The sequence below is a fragment of the Lepidochelys kempii genome, chromosome 12 (assembly GCF_965140265.1).
Source record: "Lepidochelys kempii isolate rLepKem1 chromosome 12, rLepKem1.hap2, whole genome shotgun sequence".
NCBI lineage: Eukaryota > Metazoa > Chordata > Testudines > Cheloniidae > Lepidochelys > Lepidochelys kempii.
In genome coordinates this window covers 7,039,538-7,060,650 of record NC_133267.1, presented here as the reverse complement: position 1 = coordinate 7,060,650, position 21,113 = coordinate 7,039,538, and the positions used below count along the sequence as shown (strand labels likewise).

Here is a 21,113-nt window from a genome sequence, read left to right as displayed (position 1 = left end):
CTTTGGGCCCCAAATCAGTGAGCTGCTAACACATCCCAACCCCCGCTCCCATCCCCCTACAGAGGGGTACAGCACCATGTACGCCTCCCCCCGACTTCCACCCACCCACTCCTCCGGCTGCACAACCCACCTCCCAGGCGAGGGACCCAATGGAAGATTTAACTATTCCCTAGCCAGTGCTCACGTCATGCGCAAATGCAGCCAGCGGCATGGAAGGGGCCCGGGGCGACAGGGTGTAAGGATCTAGCTGGATTTGGCCGCTAGGCCTGCCTCGTGGCTTTAAATCCGTCCCTGCCCGCACCGGGCCACAGCCTGCCCTGTCCGGACAGCACGAGCACAAACCACAGTGCCAGATTCCCACTGAATTACACAGAAAGCAACAAGTGCAAACCCATCTTCTCTCCTCTCTCCCCTTAGCCTATCAATTACCCATGCAGTCAGATGCTTTTCTCAAAAAAATTATCTACGCACAGCTTGTCCCCTGGGCTGATCCCAATTCAGCAGAGTTTGTCTCTTGGAGGGAGATTGCTGCAGCTGAATTCAAAGGACAATCCCCCTCCCTCCCTCCCTCCCCGACTTTTCCATGGAAATGCCACAGCTGCAACTTTACCCGTCCCCAGAATGACCAGTGACAGCGGCCAGCGCAGCTGCGTACAGCCCCCTACGCACGGCACAGGAGTCCTGGGTGCTCAGAGCCAGCCGCGGTCAGGAAGGATGCTTGGGCATAACCCAGAGACAGGATCTCGAGCGAGGATGCTCTCAACACAAAAGAGGGATAGGGGGGTGGGGGAGGGCGTTCTGCATTTTGCAGCTGCCCTGGTGTTTCAAAAGCGGGGTTGGGGGGAGGACCTTCAAAGCTAACGGTAATGAATCATGCATCACAATCCCCGCGACCACCTCCCCACTTACCCCTAATTTCCTGCTCTTCATTTTCACGTAGCCCTGTTTGACGATGTCGTTAAAATTCGTAGCCATGGCGTAGCCCTCTGCAGCCGGGATCCACTCCCAAGGAGCTCCAGGCTTTTCCCTCGTCCGCTTTCCTTCCGTCTGTCTTTCCCACCCCCCCTCGCTCCTCCTTCTGCGTTCACCTGTTTTCAGATCCTCCCCGGGGTCTGGGTCGGGGTCCTCCTCAGCATTGTTCTAGCAGCCCTCATGCTCTCCTCCTTCCCGGCACTGGCTGTAAAATAAAAATGACAGATTAGAGATAGTGACATCTTCCCCTTGGTTCCCCCCCCCCCCCGGCCTGCCCACTTTTCTCTTTCTGGCTGAACCATTCGGGAAAAACCAAGGTGCATCATACAGAAGAGGAGAAATGGAACAGTCCAGTGGTTAACCCCTCAATTCTTTCTCGAGATGCACAAGGAACAACTTTCTCCATGCCTGTGAATCTGCTGCAGCTCCAAGAGGGGAACCAAGTCAGGTGTGCGGGGATGAGACTTCACATCAGGGATGTAACCGGGGCTGCAGCAGGCCCTGGAGAAATCATCGCCGATGAAGGCTCTCCAGAGCTTTAATGCACTACAGAGGCAAATCAAAGCAGGAGGCTTGAGCTACTAAAAAATGACATCATCTCACAGATCTACAGCCCTTTTCGTCTCCAACAATCCCAAAACACTCCAACCAACTGAAGAAGCCAACTGTACCGCAGATCAATCCATCTACCACCGACCCCGGGAGCCAGGAAAGCGATGGCAGAGATGGCACACGTTACGTAGTGACCTAGCAGCCGATCAAGCCTGGACGTTTCTGACAAACAGGGGATCAAGCCCCCAAAACAGTGAGTCGCTTGCTCCTCTCTGACAGATCTTTTTTTTTTAAAATATACCTGCACACCACTTGTATACCTTTTCATGCATCAAAATGCAGCCACGGCTGGGGTGGAACCTGTCTGACAGCATACAGAAAAGGCCCGTCTACATGGCGAGAGCAACCAAGTCAACGATGTCGTGTCTGAAACACTGTTCCACTACATAGCACGGACGGGACCTAAGCATGCCTCTCAGCCTGCCACGGCCCCAGTATGGAAAGCCATACCTGATGAACACCCAAAATGACAAGCACCTAAACACTGTGTATGTAGAAAACTTAAACTATGTGGGCTTCCCTCCTTTAGCCTCAATCTTTATTTCTGTCAAATAATTCTCCGAGAGTGGGGAATGTAGGCCATTTTAGGATTAAAATGAGAGACATTTCTTAGATACCAACCCAAGCAGATCTGCTCCCACGTCAGTGCCCTGTCCTGCAGGAGGGCTGCAGCAGAAATGGGGTTTAGGTCCCATCGACACGACAAGGCACAACAATACTGGAATTGTGTCAGGACACAAGCAGGATGTAGCCAGGTCCAGTGACCCGGATGATTTTGTATTGTAGCCTGGCCCGTAGGCTGCACACGACAGTTTAGGACAGGAAGTGCAGAATGACACCGCATTGAAGGTGCTGGGGGCGGGAGGGGACTTACGCAAGCCCAAGAGAATTACACTGTTTGGAATAGGACCAGGATGCTGGAGCTAATGCCCCAGCTTTTGGGGAACGCGTTGCGGGGTCTTTCATGGCCACAAAGGGTCAGTGCTAGGAACTCCCATGCAAAAGAATTGCCGACAGTGCAGTGGAGCGTCCGACATACGGTTCGCTGCCCTGAACCGGAGTTATGGGCGCCAGCATGGAGGGACTGGCACCATGACCGGATTACCAACCCCAGGAGAAAGCAGACAGTGCCAGAATCCCATGGCCAGAGACGGGAGGAAGATGCCAGCACACGGACAGATGGCACAGCACAGTTCCTGGATCTCCCCCCGAGAGGCGCTCGCTTCTATCCAATGCTGCCAGGCCAGTGCCAGGGTGGCTACGGGCCACTGCTGTGTTACCAGCCCTCAGGGATCTCGTGCACACACGGGGCCAAGCTGCAATCAGCGGACACCCCAGCAGAGCCAAAGGGGCTGCTTGCGTTTGTAAAGTGATCATAACGTGGCCCTGCGGGCGGGGGGCATGGGGGGGTCTGTTTTCAGGGAGGGACGCCGGTCGTTGAGGTTTGCTGCTCAGAGCTCCCCATGCGTCACAGACACGCCCTGCTTCTTTCCGCTGGGGAGCCCTGTGCCACGCATATCTAGTGCCGGGGTGGCGTAACGGCACGGAGCAGGATCACGTTACCGGCCTCGGGGCGCGTAACCGGTGCCAACATCATATTGCTAGCTCCAGGCTGGCTGGGTTATTGGTGCCAAGGTGGAGTTACCAGCAGCTGGGCGGATTTCCTGGCGCCAGAGCTGCTTTAGTGAATCAGAATCGGGCTCCCAGCGCAAGGGTGCAGATCCTGGTTTCCAGGAGTGGGAGAACAGCACCAGGGAGGAGTTCTTGGCATCAGGCATGAATCATCAGAGCTTTTAACACCACGGCAGGGTTCTGGGCGCCAGGTAGACTGGCAAGGCGAGGGTGGGACAGGGACACCAACGTCTGTGCCACGAGTTTCTCTCTGCCAGAGCTGACAGCAGCACAGCATAAATTAATCTCTCCGAGGCCTCGCGTTCCTAATGAGGAACAGATGGGACGGCCTGCTTGGCACATTCAAGCAATGAGAGTGGAAAGGCAAAGAGCTCAAGTGCGGTTCTGCAGATTTCCACCTGGAGCACCTGTCCACCCATCCATCTCTGCACATCTTCTTCCTGTCCAACCATCCACCTCTCTGTTGTCCCTCAAGACCTCTAGCCTGTCTCACTGGCCCCTTAACACCCCTGAATTGCAACCCTCCCTGCTCCGACATTGCCCTCTCCCTTTTCTTTCATCGCCTCCCCCGTTTTTTGCCTTTTCTCTCTCTTCTGAAGCCTGACACTGATATGCTACCTCTGGGGGAGAGGGAAAGTCAGGGACTGAATTGGAAACAAATGTTGTGGTACTCCCCCAAGCTACAGACCAAGTTCCACACCCTGGACACTCAAACTAGACTCCACTCACAGCACGCTCCATAATTTGTGAGACTGTTTCCTTTACTGCATGCCTCGATCAGCAGTGAAACAGTTAACAATGCTGAGAGTTAACCAGCCATTGTTAGGTTTCAGAGTCAACATCTCATCATATCATAGAATATCAGGGTTGGAAGGGACCTCAGGAGGTCATCTAGTCCAACCCCCTGCTCATCATCTCATTCAGATGAATGGGAAAGTTCAGGCTGCCTAAGGCAGATATCGCTACAGCACTCTCACTCTGGTCCCACTTTGAAAGCTCTTTGCAATCACGAGGGATCTGAGACTTTTTAAAAAGGGAAACTTAGATCCGGGAGAACAAATCCCAGCTCATCAAGCCACTGCCACCCAGCTCGCTTGATCAGGAACACCTGGCATTTGAGACGCCCTCTAAGAAAACACAGTAGAAATGTTTCACAGATAAACCTTCAGTGTTACATCATTATTTTGTGCAGCAATCATAGGGATGGGCAAACTGGCCAGGGTAGAATAAGGACCAGCCCAAAATTACTCATCCCAAACCTTCTTAACTTGCATTTTAAACCATTTTTCCACTGTTGCGCTACCTGATTTTGGCTAGGGCCGGAAGTGAAACGGCTGTTATCCCATAAGAATGGTTTTTCTCTCTCTGTTTTCCAACCCAGCCGCAAGCAGGCAACATCAGATACTCAGCAGCATGCTCGGTGGGCTGCGTACACTGGAAATGGCGATGTCTGTTTTCTGCCTCCTGCACTTTTACATTTCTAAGAAATTCACCTACATGCAGAGGCAGCAGCCATATTGCTCTCAGAGCTGCTGCTGCGGCCTGTTCCAGTGGGGAGGCACACACCACGTTCTTTCTGATGGAGACTTTACTTTTGTTCTTTCTTTGCATTGTTTTTCCTTAATCGAATAAAGGAAGCCATTTAAGACAAGAAGTGTGCAGCTGCCCATTCCCACACCGGCGCGCTGGATCTAAAGCTCTCAGGCTTCAGGAACATTTAGATCCAGACCTAAACTCTGTGGTTCAGAAGCATCTCAACAGGAAATCTGCAGTGTAAAGAGCCTCTGAGAACTCTGGGAAGCCCCTGACCACCTGGACACTTATCTGACCAGAATTTATACAGCTTTTGGCAAGAGGAGCGGGCTGGGATGAGGAAGGGGTGAATCCTTCTTTAGCCCAATCCTGGATTGTTGTTGCAAGAGGCCTTGTTATCTTGTGAAACAGACTCCGTTTTACCCCAGCACAATCCTGACTGCAAAACACATTTCTCTTGCATTTAAGACATAAAAGCCTTGGGTGGTTTTTGTTTGTTTTTTAAAGGGGCACTGACAAAGGAGGGGAGGGGGGGAAACATACCATCAATTGCCCCTTTTTTCCTTACACCTTTTGTAATTCCCTAGCTGCCCTATATCCCCAAGACAAAGGCTTCCACGACAATTTCCTGGAACAGGCAAACAGCAGCAAACCACTGAACGCAGCTCAGCATTTAAGACCAACCCTACAGCAACAAACGAGGGTGTGCAGCAGCCCATACCTCTCAGCATCCCTACAAACCAGTGTGTGGCACTCTGTCCTTATGTGCAACCCTACAATAACAAACCAGCACACAGAGCCTACGACCAACCTGACCGTCAGAAACCTCTGATGCAGCTCCCGGTGGAAGAGCACCCCTACAACAACAAACTAATGCATGCATCTCCCGGTTCACGACTAACCCTACCATAATAAATCCGTGGGGCTCACCTGGGATGAAGTGGGGGGAAAAAAACTACAGAGACAAGGAAACAGGGCTCATTTTCCTGCCTCTGAGGGGCGTTCTGCTGTTATGAAACATGCCGTCCCCTACATGTTTTAGAGAGTTGTAAGCAATTATCTTCCAAGTCAGCGTCTGCGAATCTGTGGCCACAACGCTCTGACAGCGTAAGGCCACGTGTGGTTTTCACCGCGTGCTCTGCATAAAGTACTCGCAGCGCCGGGTGGGTTTGCTGAGGGCACCCAGCGCTGGTGAACAGGCACCAGATCCAACAGCCCTAGAGACGAGAGGCCTCCGCGCCCGAGAAAGGCGCCGGGCAGTGCCAGCTTCCCCGGGGGCATTCACTCTGCCCAGTGCTGCTGCTGAGAGCAAAGACACAAGCCGTGATGGCGGAGCGCCGGGGTGCCGATGTTCATTCCCGAGAGGCCGGCCCCGAGAGGTGCCGGGCTCCCCGCACACTCCACAAAGCCCAAAGGGAACAATGACACCCAACTCATTTCCTGTGGGCCCCCAAGTAGCCAGGAGACAGCAACGATATCCCAGTCCTGAAGAAGAGCTCTGTGTAAGCTCAAAAGCTTGTCTCGCTCACCCACAGAAGTTGGTCCAATAAAAGATATCACCTCCCCCACCTTATCTCTCAAGGATTGTATACTGTGCCCATCACCGTGGTATCTGAGCTATCAAGCCCTGCGGCCAGTCTACCTAAGGCTGTGGCCTTCGGACGCTCCTAAGAAGGCAGGGAGTGTCTCGCTTTCTTCCTAAAGGCAACCGCCATCTACCGCACACACCACCCTGCCTGCACCAGCCCAGCCGGAGCCTCTCCCAGCAAGTCACGGAGTCTGCACGTTAAATAATTCACGCAATTCAAAGCCATCATAAAAACCAACAGAATTACTCAGAAGCCAAACACTGCCGGCCCAGCTTTGTGTCTCCATCCCAGGGTCCACGGCAAGAGAATTCCAAAGCTGATCTCGACCAAAGGGGGAGAAGCCGGGGCCCTATCTGGGACCAGAGCATGTGACCCGCCAGCGATGCAGTGGGGATCTGCAAACCACGTGGCTCATGCTCAGTTCAGTACCACAGCTGGTAACAACCTGTCTTCACTGCTGGTGGCTGGCACATGATTCCTGTTCATTGGTTCAGGACAATATCTATGCTGCAAAATGACACTAGGGATAACAATATCAAGCTTTTCTATAGGTCAGTATCATTATCCCCATTTTACAGAAGGGGAAACTGAGGCACAGAGCTATAGTGTGACCTGCCCACGGTCACCCAGCAGGCCAGTTGCAGAGACAAGACTAGAACCCAGATCCCCCAAAGCCAGATCCCGCGCTCCATCCGCTAGGGCAGCCTGCCTCTCACATGGAGAACTCTGGAAGCCCAACACTAATGACGTGACAGTAATGGTGCCTGAATATCTGAGCAGGCCATTCCTCCCTCTTCTCAGACCTCCCTGTGGCAGAACGTCCCACAGTCCATTGCCCCATGTTGCTGGTGCCATGTGTGTACATCTTCCAGGCGTTCTCCCCATTGCTAGGACGCGGTGGGGTAGCTGCCCCGATTTTCCCAGGATGCACGGCTACAAAGAGGAAGCGTGGTAGCGGAGGATACACGCTCTAAACAGATACACAGTTGTGTTGTAAAACACAGCTGCCATGTGCCGTGGCAGATTAGCCATTGGGCTAACGAGGCCCGTGCCCAGGGGCTCCAGAAAAATGTATTCCTGACGGGGAGCGGAGGCTTGCCCTGGGGGGGTAGGTGGAACGGGGGAAGCCCGCTGGAGCACAGAAGGTGGGAACCTGGGCGGGGGGGGGGGGGGGGCGGGGAATGCAGGCAGAAGAGGTGGGGAGGGGCCCACACTTGCTCTGGCCAAGGGCCCACAAAACCCTAATCCACCCCTGGCTATGTGGACCCAACTCACCCAAGTTGGTTGGAACCAGGTCAGAGGCGAGAATCCTAAACTGGTTTTGACTGTATTGGAGTGAGGACTTTAAAACTGTGGGTTGCTCTTGCAGCAAGGGGGCTGGAAGGAGCATTAGGGGATTTGAGCAGCAGCGTAAATAGGGTGAAATTAACAGGGAGAAAAGGCTTTATGTCCAGGAAAGCGATCTACTCGGCCTTCACCCTATAACAATTACCATGTCGGGGAGCCCAATAACGGCCCACAGGGCCTCCTTTATAACACAGCAGCGCCTGGCAACTTGTGAACCAACAGCAGCATCCGGACTGTGCAGCCCCATACCACCAAATCGTGCGGCAGCCCTGGGCTGTATTTCTACACCCATCTGGTTTAGCTACGTTGGGCATTTCCGGGTTGCAACCAGCTCTCCCAGCATGCCTGGCTTTCTAACAGGACTCCAGACTCTGAAAGGGAAGGGGTGGGAACCCCATTGCTCAGCACCTTTGAACTGGATCTGGCCACAGCGCTGGTAGCCGTGCAATACAGAATGATCTATAGCAGGGGAAGGAGTCGATGGGACAAATTAGGAGCCCCAGAACAGATACGGCTTGGCCAGGTCTGTTGCTTCCTAAACGTGCACTGGGCCCAGCTGCACATGGACAGGGCGGACCGAAAGCTCCCTGGACACGGTGCTACCGTACCAAGCACTGTGCATCCGTGTTCACTCTCACTGACCCACGGCAGGGTACTGAAGAGGCTGGTCCAGGCTCTCAGGTCCTCAGAATCCTGCCACCCACCCCAGGCAGGTGCTCATCTGCATTGGGAGGTGAGGGGAGACTAGAGGGGGCGGGGGGGGGCGGCTCAGTACAAACCTCTCTCACTCCACCCAGAGAGGAGCAGGAGACAAAGCCCGGAGGTGAGCCTGCTAGCTGGATTTCCTTCCCGGGCTCTGGATCAGGATTCAAACAGCCTTAGTCATGTCTATTCCCCTGCTAGAAGTTGGCCTTGACTTCTCTGCCCAGCAAGGCCCCTGCATTTTGGCCCTGACACTGCATGCGACCTACCCTCTCTTTCCCTAGGGGCACATGTCATCATCCAGCAGCAGGCGAAGGAGAGGGATAAACAACGTGGCCAGCAGCCTCTCCTCAGGAAGCCCCCCCCCCTCCCCCCAGCAATGAGCACAGCTGAGACACCGAAAAGCTGCCCCTCCCAGCGCTGGACAGGAAGACATGGAATAGCTTCCCACCGCAAAACCAGGTCATCATGAGAACAGCAGGGGAGCTGGGAAGGCAGAGTGAGGCCACCTGTCCGGATTCATTCTCCCGCAAGCCCCAGCATCCCCGGCAGCCGCTGCTCTGAAGGGAGGGGAGCCGGAAAAGCCGACCCGCAATCTCGGCTCCAGATGCAAGGAGCCAGAGCAGGGGCTGAGCAAGGGGGCCGACTCCACTGGGCCAGGGCTGCGCTGAGATAAGGAGTTATCTAACCCACTGCCGCAGCAACTGGAGCAGCCGGGGACCGGTCTGAGCTCGGGGCAGCCAGAAGAGAGGCAGGTGTGGAGGGGCTGTGCAGACAGCGGCATGGGGCGGAAGGAGGCAGAGAACACGAGGACGCTGTATCTGAGGGAAAGGGGGGACGATCGGCTGGGAAATAGAGAGTATAGCACCCCTAAGCTCTAGAGGTCGGGCTAGTGTGGCTGGCGAGCACCTCTCATCACAACCTGTGGTCTGGGGGGCCTCAGAGAAACCGAGCTTCTGAATCTCATCCACTCCCTATTTGTGCAAAGCATTAAACCACCCGACAGGTGCTCAGCGTGTGAGATCCACCTGTGCGAGAGCAGATGGCACTGTGTGGGGCCCCGTCTGAACTGAGGGGCATCTGCAAGGGTAAGGGAGGGAAGCCTGGGGCTGGGATAGCAGGGGGGCTGCAGGGCAGGATTGAGGGGCACCGGCAGACCTGGGGGAGGCCCCAGGGCTGGGATAGCAGGGGGGCTGCAGGGCAGGATTGAGGGGCACCGGCGGAGCTGTGTAAGGGAATTTTGCACAGCACTTGTCGGGCCCCCTATACCGGCGTGCAGGCAAATCCATCAGCCCCTTGATTTCACAGCTCCCGGTTAGGGCCTCCTCCTGCTCGCGGGCAGCCGGGAGGGTTCGGCCCCAGACTTACACAAGCGCATAACTGGAGTCACAACAGCAGAAGGAGCACGCGAGCGACAACTCAGAGCGAAAACCCGCGCAGCGGCACCTCTCCAAGTGGAGACCAGTAGCTTCCAAAAAGCAAGACCTTAACGCCCATGGCACACACGCAGCCAGTCCGAGCTCGTGAGAGCAACACCTGCCAGAGCGGGCTTTAGATTGTAAACATCTTCTGGCAGGGCCCTGGTCCTGTCTTCTACACCTGGGTGACTTGTAACCGGCTACTGATGTCGAGAACACCCAGAACGGGAGGGTACAGCAGTCCCCAGGCACTGTCCCCCGGCCCGACACACAAGTGATTTCCCCTTGTTGCACAGGACACCATCACAGTGCTGCTGATGCGGGGGTATAGGGAAGGGGGTATTTTCCCCCTACAGCTTGTTCATGGAGTAAGAGGGAACTGGGTGTAATTTGACGAAACGATTAGGCAGGGTGTCGCCAAACCAGGAGAAGAGCCTGTCCAGCTGGGACATGGGAAACAGGGGCCTCCCACCCGAAGCCGGCTCATTTGCTGGTCGTTGGGTTTGGCGTGCGGGTGCTGGTGGCCTGTGACGTACAGGAGGTCAGCCTGGAAGATCTGGTTGTCCAGTCTGGCCTGAAACTCTATGACTCCAAAGTCAACTTCTCCGGTTGTGTAGCTCACACTTCACCGATGTGCAGCAGGTTTTGTTACAGGCAATGAGCACAGAATTTCGACGGTGCCCATATACCTCAGCTTGGTTGGACGCCTTGCATGGGCAGCTCAATACAGTGAGCTAACAGTCCCCTGGGCCTCTCTGTACCAAAGACGGGCACTATGTGGAACACCTCCAAGAGCCAGAACCCCTTTGGAGACCAAAGCGTCAGGACTGTGAGGAGGACGACGCGGTTCCTGCTTGCCTACAAAGTCTCCATTCAGCAGGCCTCTGGGTCTTAGCCTTCTTACACTTCCACTCAAGCCTAGGGTTTCAGAAGAGGAGGGGGAATTATCTAATATGATGCCGGGGCATGACTGGGGCTCAGAGGATGGAATTATGAACCCTCACTGAACACGGTTGGATTCAATGGGGATCAAGCTAACTAGGTTCTATGGAAATCGCTCAGCGAGGAGCTCTCGAATTTCCAGAACATTCTGCCTGCTCTGGAATTCCAGAAGTGGTCTGGAGAGAGGGCGTGGTCAGACCAGGGGATCGAAAACTTCTCTTCTTCCATGCGGGAAGGGCAAATGCAGCCGGGCCATCAGGACGAATCCTGGGTCACGGGCTGCAACGAGCACGGGCGGCAGTCTGCCATGGGAGGGATGGTGGCCCTGGTACAGAGGATTTTTAAAGCTAGACACCACAAAGCACTAAGGACTCTCCCACAGAGAACAATCCTGTACTGGAGAACTGGACAATAATGGGTCTCTCCTGTCTCTATGTTTCACAGGGTTAGTCTCTTACAGGCCTCCAGTCCGGGTCAGCCTACACTGTGGCAGAATCTCAAGCACTCTCTAAAGCCTCCATTCTAGCAGCTGCAGCCGTCTGGTGGGTCACCCCCGGAGACACCCCCTCTGCTGACAGGGGTGTCCTTGGAAGAGACACAAGGGGCTGTTGTTGGAAGCAGCAAGCACTCCCCTTCACCATCCTAACCCTGGAGAGGTATCAGACGGCAGATGGTGGGACCTTTCCCCATCACCTGCCTTCCAGCCACTAACTGATGGAGCTTAGGAAGGAGCCTACGGGTCATGGCCACTGCAGGGTTCTGACACCTTCAGAGACAGGCTCCCAGCCTAGACCGAACACTGGCCCCCTGCAGTAGGGCTAGGTTCCTCACCAGCCCCCAGAGAATCCTGTACCCGGGCTCTTCCTGGGTGGATTGTTTTCTAAACAAACACTATTGCCAAGGAATCCAGCAGGTTAACAAATAACCTTGGGAGAGAAAAGAGCTCGCAGCAGGGTGATCTTATCTTATCAGAGGCCTTTGGAAATGGCTAGGCAGGGCTCCCGCTGTCTCTGCTGTGGGCCCCCTACCCCCAGCACATTGATCTTATCAGGGTTTCTCCTGCCCTAGGAAAGTAAGAGCCACACATCCAGCTGTCTGCTCCCCGGGTTCTGTCCTATCACCAGTCAGGGACCTTCAGCAGGGTTTGTGAAAACTATGTGCTGACCACACCCTTATTGTCTCCACTGCAGAGTCACATCCTAAAGCAACGTGACCTTATCAGGGTGTGATGGGGGGCAGTACAAGAGGAGTTACAGGTTTCTTAAGTGCATGCCCTGGGGAGGGGGAAGGGGGGGGCTCAGTCTGTGACCATGCAGCTCTCTGTGATGTGGGACCCCATCTCTCAAGCAAGCCAGATGGAACAACCCCAGGTGGGACGCAGCTCACACGTCCGCAGCCATAGGGAAAGTTGCAATGCAGGCTCCCAGAGGTCCTGGGAAATGCGCCTTCATCCCCCGGCTGCGTCACTGCCTCCAGGAAAAGCACAGATCAACTTCTGCCCGATTCCTTCCTGCCCACTCACGGGCTCTGCCTCACTTTGTGACCTTGGGCAAATCACTAACTTCTCTGTGCCTCAGTTTCTCTGTTTGCACAATGGGGATAATACCACCCAGAGGTGTTGCGCGTCTGAATTCGTTCCCGAGTCCGAAGTGCTTTGAGAGCCTAGGATGGACGATGCTATGGAGAGACAGAGCATCACTGCCAGTCTCCTCACCTGGTCCCTCTCTGGGCTGGCTGGTCTTTGCTGAGACCGGGGGAGTTGAAGAGATTCAGGCTCCTGGCCGGACTCCACTGAGCACCGCACAAGAGCAGGCGCCCAATAAACTCAGCACCCGAAAAGATCCTCTTTGACACACAGCAAAACAGGAGGGAATCGGACGGTGGGCTAAGTGAATTAGGAACCAATCCGTGATGGGATCGCCAAGGGGTCACAGAGGAATCCCCCCATCTGGAGGAACTTTTCCCACCACTCTGGAGTTGGGGTGGAAGGACTGCTCCAACCCAGGAAAGCTTTAGCGAGGCGTGAAATACAGAGCTCCCCAGGGAGAGGGGTTTCTTTCCTGGGGCTACTTTAGAAAGAGGAGACAGGCCAACCCCCGGGTGTGAGCCGACAGACCCCTAAGGAGGAGAGAACTTCGTCAGGCCCAGGGTGTTAGACAGAGGGGAAAGGTCCGGGGGGCCACTAGAAGGGGTGTTCAGGACTGTTCCTCCAGCTCTGGGCTCCTTTAAAAAGAAACAGCCCCATGGCCTCTACACCCGGCTGCTGGGATGGAAAAGAGCATCCTGATGCAGATCCCCTATAGCAGGGGATGGGGCGGTGGGTACCCCCAGGGGGGTGCCCTGATGCAGGTCCCCAATAGCAGGGGAAGGGGCGGTAGATACCCCAGGGGGTGCCCTGTTGGGGATCCCTATAGCAGGGGCGGAGGGTACCCCAGGGGGTGCCCTGATGCGGGTCCCCAGGGGCAGGGGCGGTGGGTACCCCAAGGGGTGCCCTGATGCGGGTCCCCAGGGGCAGGGGCGGTGGGTACCCCAAGGGGTGCCCTGATGCGGGTCCCCAGGGGCAGGGGCGGTGGGTACCCCAAGGGGTGCCCTGATGCGGGTCCCCAGGGGCAGGGGCGGTGGGTACCCCAGGGGGTGCCCTGATGCGGGTCCCCAGGGGCAGGGGCGGTGGGTACCCCAGGGGGTGCCCTGATGCGGGTCCCCAGGGGCAGGGGCGGTGGGTACCCCAGGGGGTGCCCTGATGCGGGTCCCCAGGGGCAGGGGCGGTGGGTACCCCAGGGGGTGCCCTGATGCGGGTCCCCAGGGGCAGGGGCGGTGGGTCCCCCAGGGGGTGCCCTGATGCGGGTCCCATCCTTGGCGCTCCCCCGGGGACTCCCGAGCGCCCGGCTCCTGCGGGCTCGGTGCCCCCCAGCGCGGCGGCGGCGGCTCCTACCTGCCCGGCCCCGGCGCTCCCGGCGGCCCGTCTCCCGAGCCCGCTGCGCCCCGGCTCCATGGACGCCCGTGGCCGGGCCGCGCCGCCCGGGGCTGGGGCGGGGAGCTGGGGCGGCGGCGCTATGGGCCGAGCGCAGCGCCCTGGCCCCGGCTTCCCCGCGGGCTCCGCTCGGTCCCGGGCACAGCCCAGCCCGGCCCCTCCGCCGCCGTATTCCTCCGAGGAGAGGGGCAGCCCACACTTCCCCGGCTCCAGCGGGCTCGGGGGCGCCCCCAGCTCCATGCAAAGGGTGGGCTCCAGCCTGACCCCGCCCCTTTCCGCCCCCTTGCTGGGGGAGCTGCCTCTCCTCGGGAGGATTCTAGGGTGGGGGCCCTGTGGGGCCAGGCCCTGTACAGGACGATACAGACTGAGCCAACCCGTGCCCCCACGAGCTCTCCGTCTAGACAGAAAGGAAGGGGTGTTATCCCGCCCCATTTTACAGAGGGGAAACTGAGGCCTGGAGCGATTAAATGAGTCTGCATCAGAGCCAGGAACCGAACCCAGATCATTAACTATTCTCTCTATTCCAGGCAGCTCCCAGAGAGCCCAAGTGAGATCTGGGCCCCATTGGGTTAGGTGCTGTACTACAGTCCCCACCCGAGGAGCTTACAGTTAATCTCCTGAGTCCCAGTCTAGTGCCATAGCCTGGAAAGTGTCTGTTCTCTTCACCTCACTCCTTACCTTGTGGGGTGACTTCCCCACGGAGCAGGAGTAGCTCCCACTGGACCCCCAGGATTTGTGGGCACCTAAGAACTGTTTCACTGGGTGACCTTACACAAGCCCCCTTCCCCGCTCTGTGCCTCAGTTTCCCCATCTGTCAAAGCAGTGCTGTGAGGTTTAGGCAGCTAGTGTTAAGCATTTTGAGATCCTCAGGTCAAAGGGGAAAGGTAACATTGTGCCACAAGTCCTCCTTTTCTTTTTGCGAATACAGACTAACAGGGCTGCTACTCTGAAACCTGTCATTATTTATTTATAATGATTATACTGCATAGTAAGTGAGACGCAGTATCAATTCCTCTGCTTTCTCCCATCCCATAATAGTCAACCAAAAGGCAGATTTCAAATAATTCCACCAGCCACTGGTTAAACTGAGCTGTGGAAGAACAGGGTAGCGGCGAGCTGATTAACCTCAATTTAGTGCATTTTAAAACCAGAGGGGAGATTTACATGAATTAGAAGAGCAGCTGCAGATACACCAACTATAAGGAGATTCACCAGCTCAAACAACTGCCATGCATGCTTTAGGGTGGAAAGTGCTCCCTAGCTGCGTGGTCAGGTAGGTTTATACCTTCAGCATCAGGTATTGGCCCCTGTCACACAGGAGAGCTCATGAGATGAAGCTTTGGTCTGGTCCAGTAGGGCAACTGTTGTGTCTATCCATTTCAGGTACTTCTAGGTCACCCATTACCTGTGCCCCCTCCTAATATGTAATACATTTACCCTCACCCGCCTCTGATGTAGGACAGTGCTATTATCTCCATTTTACAGTTGAGGGGAAACTGAGGCACAGACTAAGTGACTTGCCCAAGACCACACAGGAAATCAGTGGCAGAGCAGGAAATTGCCTGCGGGTTTCTGGAGTCCTAGGCTAGTGCTGCAACCACTGGAACATCCTTCCTCTCACTGGGGCTTTGTCCAAATTGACTTTACGAACCGTGGGCCAGGTCCTCAATTGCTCCATTGACACGTGGCACTCTGCTGATGTAAACACGCTGAGCATGCGGCCCCTGTTTTATTACAATGCTATAATGCACATACAACAATCAACTCCAGGCTGAAACTCAGTTTGTAGGGGGCTCTGTTTAACAACACACAGTTTCTTCTGCATACACGTTTAACACCAACAGCATCACGGGAATTACTGGATGTACAAATACTTCAGAGATGAGACGTTTGAAATGATTTTGTTGTGGGGGAGAGGGGGAAGGAGACAAGAAGGGGGGAGGAGGGATGCATTTGTGTTTCACCCTCTCGATGGGTTTTATTTAAACCCTGGGCCAGATCCTCAGCCAGTGCGAACCACTCGACATCACGCCTTTGACTTCAGCAGCGTTACGCTGGTTTCCAGCAGCTGAGGATCTGGCCAGTGATACATAACGCACCATAGCGGGGAGTTTCCGTAAAACAAATGTATAATTGGCCGAAGATCTTTCTTTAGTTTTGTGTGCGATTGATTTAGGGTTGCTTAAAATGCCTGTTAAGCTAATCCATGAAGTCAAATGCCCTTTAGCTTTGCCTTAATTAGCACCTCCGCAGGCTGCCGCTTCAGTGAGAGCTTGTGCGGCATGCACTGGGGTTGGGACTCAGGACAGCTGGGTTTTATTTCTGGCTATGCCACTGCCATGTTGACTGACCTCGGGCAAATCACTTGACCTGCCTGGGCCCATTTCCCCTTTAGCTGACTTGTCCATTAGGAGTGGAAGCCCTTTGGGGCAGGGGTTCTCACTCACTTTAGGTTGGTACAGGGCCTGGCGCAGTGCGACTTGCTTGGGATTTCACGTCTCAGCTGTGATACAAATAACAACCTGCAGCAGCTGGTCCAAATTCCAGGAGAGTCAACCTCCATCTACAGCAGTGGTTCTCAGCCTGCGGCCCATGTGACAGCCTCAGGGCCACACCGGTAGTATTGGATACGGCCCACAATGGTAAATAGGTGGAGAACCACTGACACAAGAACAGGTTCCAGAGTAGCAGCCGTGTTAGTCTGTATTCGCAAAAAGAACAGGAGGACTTGTGGCACCTTAGAGACTAACCAATTTATTTGAGCATAAGCTCACGAAAGCTCACGAAAGCTCATGCTCAAATAAATTGGTTAGTCTCTAAGGTGCCACAAGTCCTCCTGTTCTTTTTTTGACACAAGAACGTTTCTGGCAGTGGACGATGCGCTGCCTTCTTACACCAGGATTGAACTTGACCCTAAAGTCTGAAATGACCCAAGCCGTGTGGTGGCTCCCCCCTGACACCTCACTCCCCTGGGGCAAAGACTGGGGAAAGTCCTGGCACTGTAACTCCCCCAGGGAGATCGATTCCCCACCATCCCAGGCGTGGGCTGGGCTCGGCTGGGCTCCGTCTGGTGGGCAAGGAAAAGGGAGGGAGGCCTGGAGGCGCCTGGATCCCACCCCACCACCCTCACTTGGAGAGCACAGGGCACGGTGCCTGCAGACCACGGAACGTAGCTTGCGTGCGGCTGGCACAGCTCGGCCAAACTCCGCCAGTCTCGCCTCCACAGAATTGGCATCAATGGGCCACACACTGCCGAACGAGGCGCCCCGCTCCCTCCCCCCTCCAGTCTCCAAGCTGCCATCCTCTCGCTCTTCTCCTTCAGTGCCCAGAACCAGGCAGTGCCAACTCCCTGCCGAGGCAGCTCCCTTCCCTGCCAGCAAGCTGGGCTGGGCAAGCTCTAGGCCAATTCCAGTAGCCTCCGGACTACTGAGCAATTCTGTTGCCCCACAAACCCCGTTCTGTGACAGCAGCAATGCCATCACCCCCAACATCCTATTAACTGGCCACGCCTCCATTAGCTGGGCACTTCCCTATCAGTAGATGGGACTCGCCAGGCCTTTTCTCTCCCCTCATCTCTGGGCACCACTCAGAAAGGCCTCATCAATGTGCTAAGGATACGCCAGGCCCTGACTGGAATCCTGCTTCCCTGATGGCCATCCAGCCTGATCCCCCATGCCAACCTGTCAAAGGGTACGCCTGCCCTGTAGCACCCCCTGCTAGACGAGCCTGGCTCCGCATAAACCCGACTCAGTTTCCTTTACTCTCCAGTAAAGATCTGTCCCCAGCCGGGCACATACTGGGGCAGTAATTGGGGCCCAGGATCTTTCCCCAGCCGGGCACATACTGGGGCAGGTTTCATGGGGCGCAAGGGGCAAAGAGTTGGGAACCCCCTAGCTGTAGAGCGTTTGAGTGTCCAACACCTGAAGCCCAGGCGGGCCCAGATCAGGGCTCTGCTTCCTGCCAGGTGTGTGGGGCTGAGCCCGTCCTGCTGGGAGGATGCCACCGGTCCGGTCGGTCCTCCCGCTGCTGCCAGCTCCCCATCTCCCAGAGAACGGGAGACAGAGGAGGGGAAAGCCCAGGGGACAGGCTGCAGAGATGGACGGGGGCTGAGTCAGAGGTTACACAGAGAGCAGGCCTGCCTGGGCTCCCCCCCAGCCCGGGCCCATCTGGGAGGTGCTGTGTCAGCCTCCACGGGAGCCTGTGTTTCGCCTGCCTGTCACTGGAATAGAGATGGATGAGGCGGCAGAGAGACAAGAAACAGACATCGGCTCTTTCTCTGAGCAGGCCTGCAGCAGCAATGCAAAGAGCCCTGCCTCGCATTCCTCTCCTTAACCCTGTGCGTGCTGTAGCCCTGCAGCGAGGCAGGGGGCAGACATGGGGGCTCTGCTTACCCGCGGCCAGTGATCAGATCAAATCCTGGAGTTCCCCATGCCGTGCCACTGGGAAAACCCATCTCCTCCTGCTGGGAGAAGGGAGCCAGCCCCTTCATTCCCTCAGAGCTGGGCCTCCTCCTAGTGCCTCAGGAAGAGAGGGACTCTACAGGTATGGAGCTCTCCCTGTCCCAGCCCCTGACTGCAGAGGACCCCTGTGCATTAACCTACTCTGAGGATCTCCTGCTTCACGTCTGCCTGGTTCCGGTGGGCTCAGCTGATACTCCCCTGTGCACTCAGCCATGCCCATGCCATGCCAAGCGACCCACACCAGCGGAGGGAGGACAGCTCTGCGTCCGGAGCTGAGGGACGCAAGCCCTTTTGCCAACACATGGCCACCAACTCCAAAGGCTGGCATTCAAGGCAGAGCTCCGAGCCTGCCCCTGAAAACAGGCCGTGCCCACGTTCAAGGACGATCATGGAGAAAGGCTGGAGACCAGCTGCAGGGGCAGGTTGTGGTGAGCCGTGACCCTACAGGGCCTTAACAGGCTATTTATTGGTCCCCAGCCCTTCCGGCTGCTGCAGGGCCGATCTTGCTGGTTTCCAAATCGGCTGCTCTTTCTTCACAGATAACTGTTCCCTGGGGCAGAGGCCTCCAACAGGGAGGCCACAAAGGCCTGGTACACCCCATGTCAGTCATCATGACGTAACCAGCACCCAACACACCTCAGTGTCTTTGTGTCATAGCACTGGACAAATACTAATCACCAGCTCTTACACAGCACTTCTCATCTGTAGAGCTCAAAGCGCTTTACAAAGGAGGTCAGCAGCATTATCCCCATTTCACAGATGGGGAAACTGAGGCACATGGCAGTGACTTGACTTGCCCAAAGTCCCCCAATGGATGAGTTGGGAATAGAACCCCGGTCTCCCATGTCCCCGTCCAGTGCTCTATGCACTGAACGACACTGCTGTTACCGCAGCATAGCTGGATGATGACCTTGTTTTGGCCTGGAAAGTTTTTTTCAGGTTGCTTTTTGCCTGTACAGTTCAGGCTTTCGGGTTTTGGATCAAGGCCAGTGCTCAGCACCTGGCAGGATTGGGCTCTTAAAATTATGTCAGCTCTTCTTGCACTGTCAAACCCAGGCGTGTCCCTTCAGAAGTCAGGGTGAATCACTAGGCAACCTAACTCAGGTGTCCTGCCATGCCAGCCTTCCAGGGAGAATCATTTCAGACCTCCTGCCTCTGCCATCCAATGACCTTGCCCCAGACGTCTGCAGCTAACCCAGTTGCTTAGGGCTGCCGAAATTGCTGGGTGAAGACCTCTGCCACTACAGTCGGATTTGTTTGGCCATGAAAAAATTAATGTTCCCCGCAAATAAAAAAAAAAGGGAGAGGTAATGCTTCTTAGACAATCAATTAAAAGCCAGAGAGAAAGGGATTAGCTCATTGAAATATCAATTTTTAATAACATTGCGTCTCTGAGTCCTTCTAAACTTTTCTGCTCTGTCGTGCTCTCTCTAAATATGCGCCCTGCGACACAGACAGGACAGCGACTCTGATGCCAGGTGAAGTCGGGTTTCAGCCAGGCCTGGCATTTTCACTAGCACCCCACAGTGAGGGTGATTAACCAAGGGAACAGGTACACTCTCTCTCTCGAGATGTGCTCAGATCCAGGCGGGCTGCCTTTCTGGAAGATATGGGTCAGCCAGACACAAAACATCGGGCTCAGTGCCTCGGTAACGGTGAGAGTCTCTGGCCTATGATATACATGGCTCAGCACAACTCCTGCTTTTCAACAGTTGCAAAATTTTCGCCCCCAAAATGAGCTTTTTTTTCAGAATTTTGTGATAAATGTTCCATATATAGTTCAAAACTTCCCCTTCAACTCGGGCGCCCTCTGGATAAATAACTTCTCAGCATCCTCTCCACCCTAATTCTCACCCTCTGTGGCTTTAAAAAGAAAGAGAATGCTCGTGTTGTTTTTTAAAGATTGAGGCGGATTATTCCTAGTCCCCTGAAACCTGGTGTTTAACCAGATTGAAAGTATCTGGATGGAAAACAATCTGAGGGGCTTGGAGTTTACATGCAGGGAAACAACAAAGCAAGGAAGAACATAAGTAAATTCCTGTGAGAGAGTGCAGTGTGCCCCTCCTGTGACAATGCTGCATTAGCTATGCCCACAAAATGGCAGCCTCCATCAGAGACCTTGAAATGTCAAGGTGCAGGGCACAGAAAACAAGGTCATAACAATACCTAGCTGTCTACAACACAGATGATAACTTGGGATGGGTAAGAGAGGAGTGTGTGCTTTAAGGGCTAAGACTAGTTGGGCCAATCCTGAAACATAAGTAGCTCAGATCCTAGTTCCCCTTATACTCCCGTATGGCCAACCCACGCATTCAAAAACCACAAGTCAGCCCCTCAACATCATGAGAGTGACTTAAAATCCCGAATCCCTCCTGTTGGCGTAGGTAGCATCTACACTGAAGCCAGAGGGGCTCAGGCCCAGATGGGGAAGAAGGGAAGGCCACGGGGATGGGGCAGAAGACGTGAGGAGGAGCTGGTGGGGATGGAGGCAGTGTGGCAGCACCCCCCCCCTCCCCAATGGGATGACTGACCCCAGTGATGCTAGAAGAACCCCAGAATGTTTGCCCGTTGCTCTTTGCTTTGGAAGCATCTGAGAGTTCACACCCGTGTCCAAAACCACCTTGAGGCCTGCTCTGTCCCCAGGCCCCATGGCCAGGCCCTGCTCCTGCAGCAGCCTGCTACTTGCCAGCTCAGCTTCAGCCAGCTGCTCTGGCTGATCCCCACCCCAGAGCCACTCGGCTCCCTTCTAGTCGGGGGTGACCTGGTGGCCCAGTGACCCAGCCCTTTACAAGGGAAGCGGCCTTTGTGCATTCAAGGAAAGGGGAGGGCTGAGCTCTGGCTCCAGCGGAGGGGTGGGGCAAGGTTCACAGTGGTCGAGGGGGCGGATTCATATTTAAACCAAGCTGGGTCAACCTTAGCTAATCGCTACTGTTGT

General features: G+C 55.3%; 1 protein-coding gene across 2 annotated transcripts in view; it reads right to left on the bottom strand.

The window, feature by feature from the left end:
- Nucleotides 1-13,786, bottom strand: part of DOK4 (docking protein 4) — a 41,779-nt gene extending 27,993 nt beyond the window's left edge. For both annotated transcript variants that reach the window (XM_073307417.1, XM_073307418.1), the window contains exons 1-2: nucleotides 13,680-13,786; nucleotides 910-1,177 (exon numbers count right to left, since the gene is read on the bottom strand). In XM_073307417.1, the coding sequence (XP_073163518.1) occupies nucleotides 910-975 (66 nt within the window). In that variant the 5' untranslated portion in view covers nucleotides 976-1,177; nucleotides 13,680-13,786. The remainder of the gene's footprint in view (nucleotides 1-909; nucleotides 1,178-13,679) is intronic.
- Nucleotides 13,787-21,113: the final 7,327 nt, after the last annotated feature.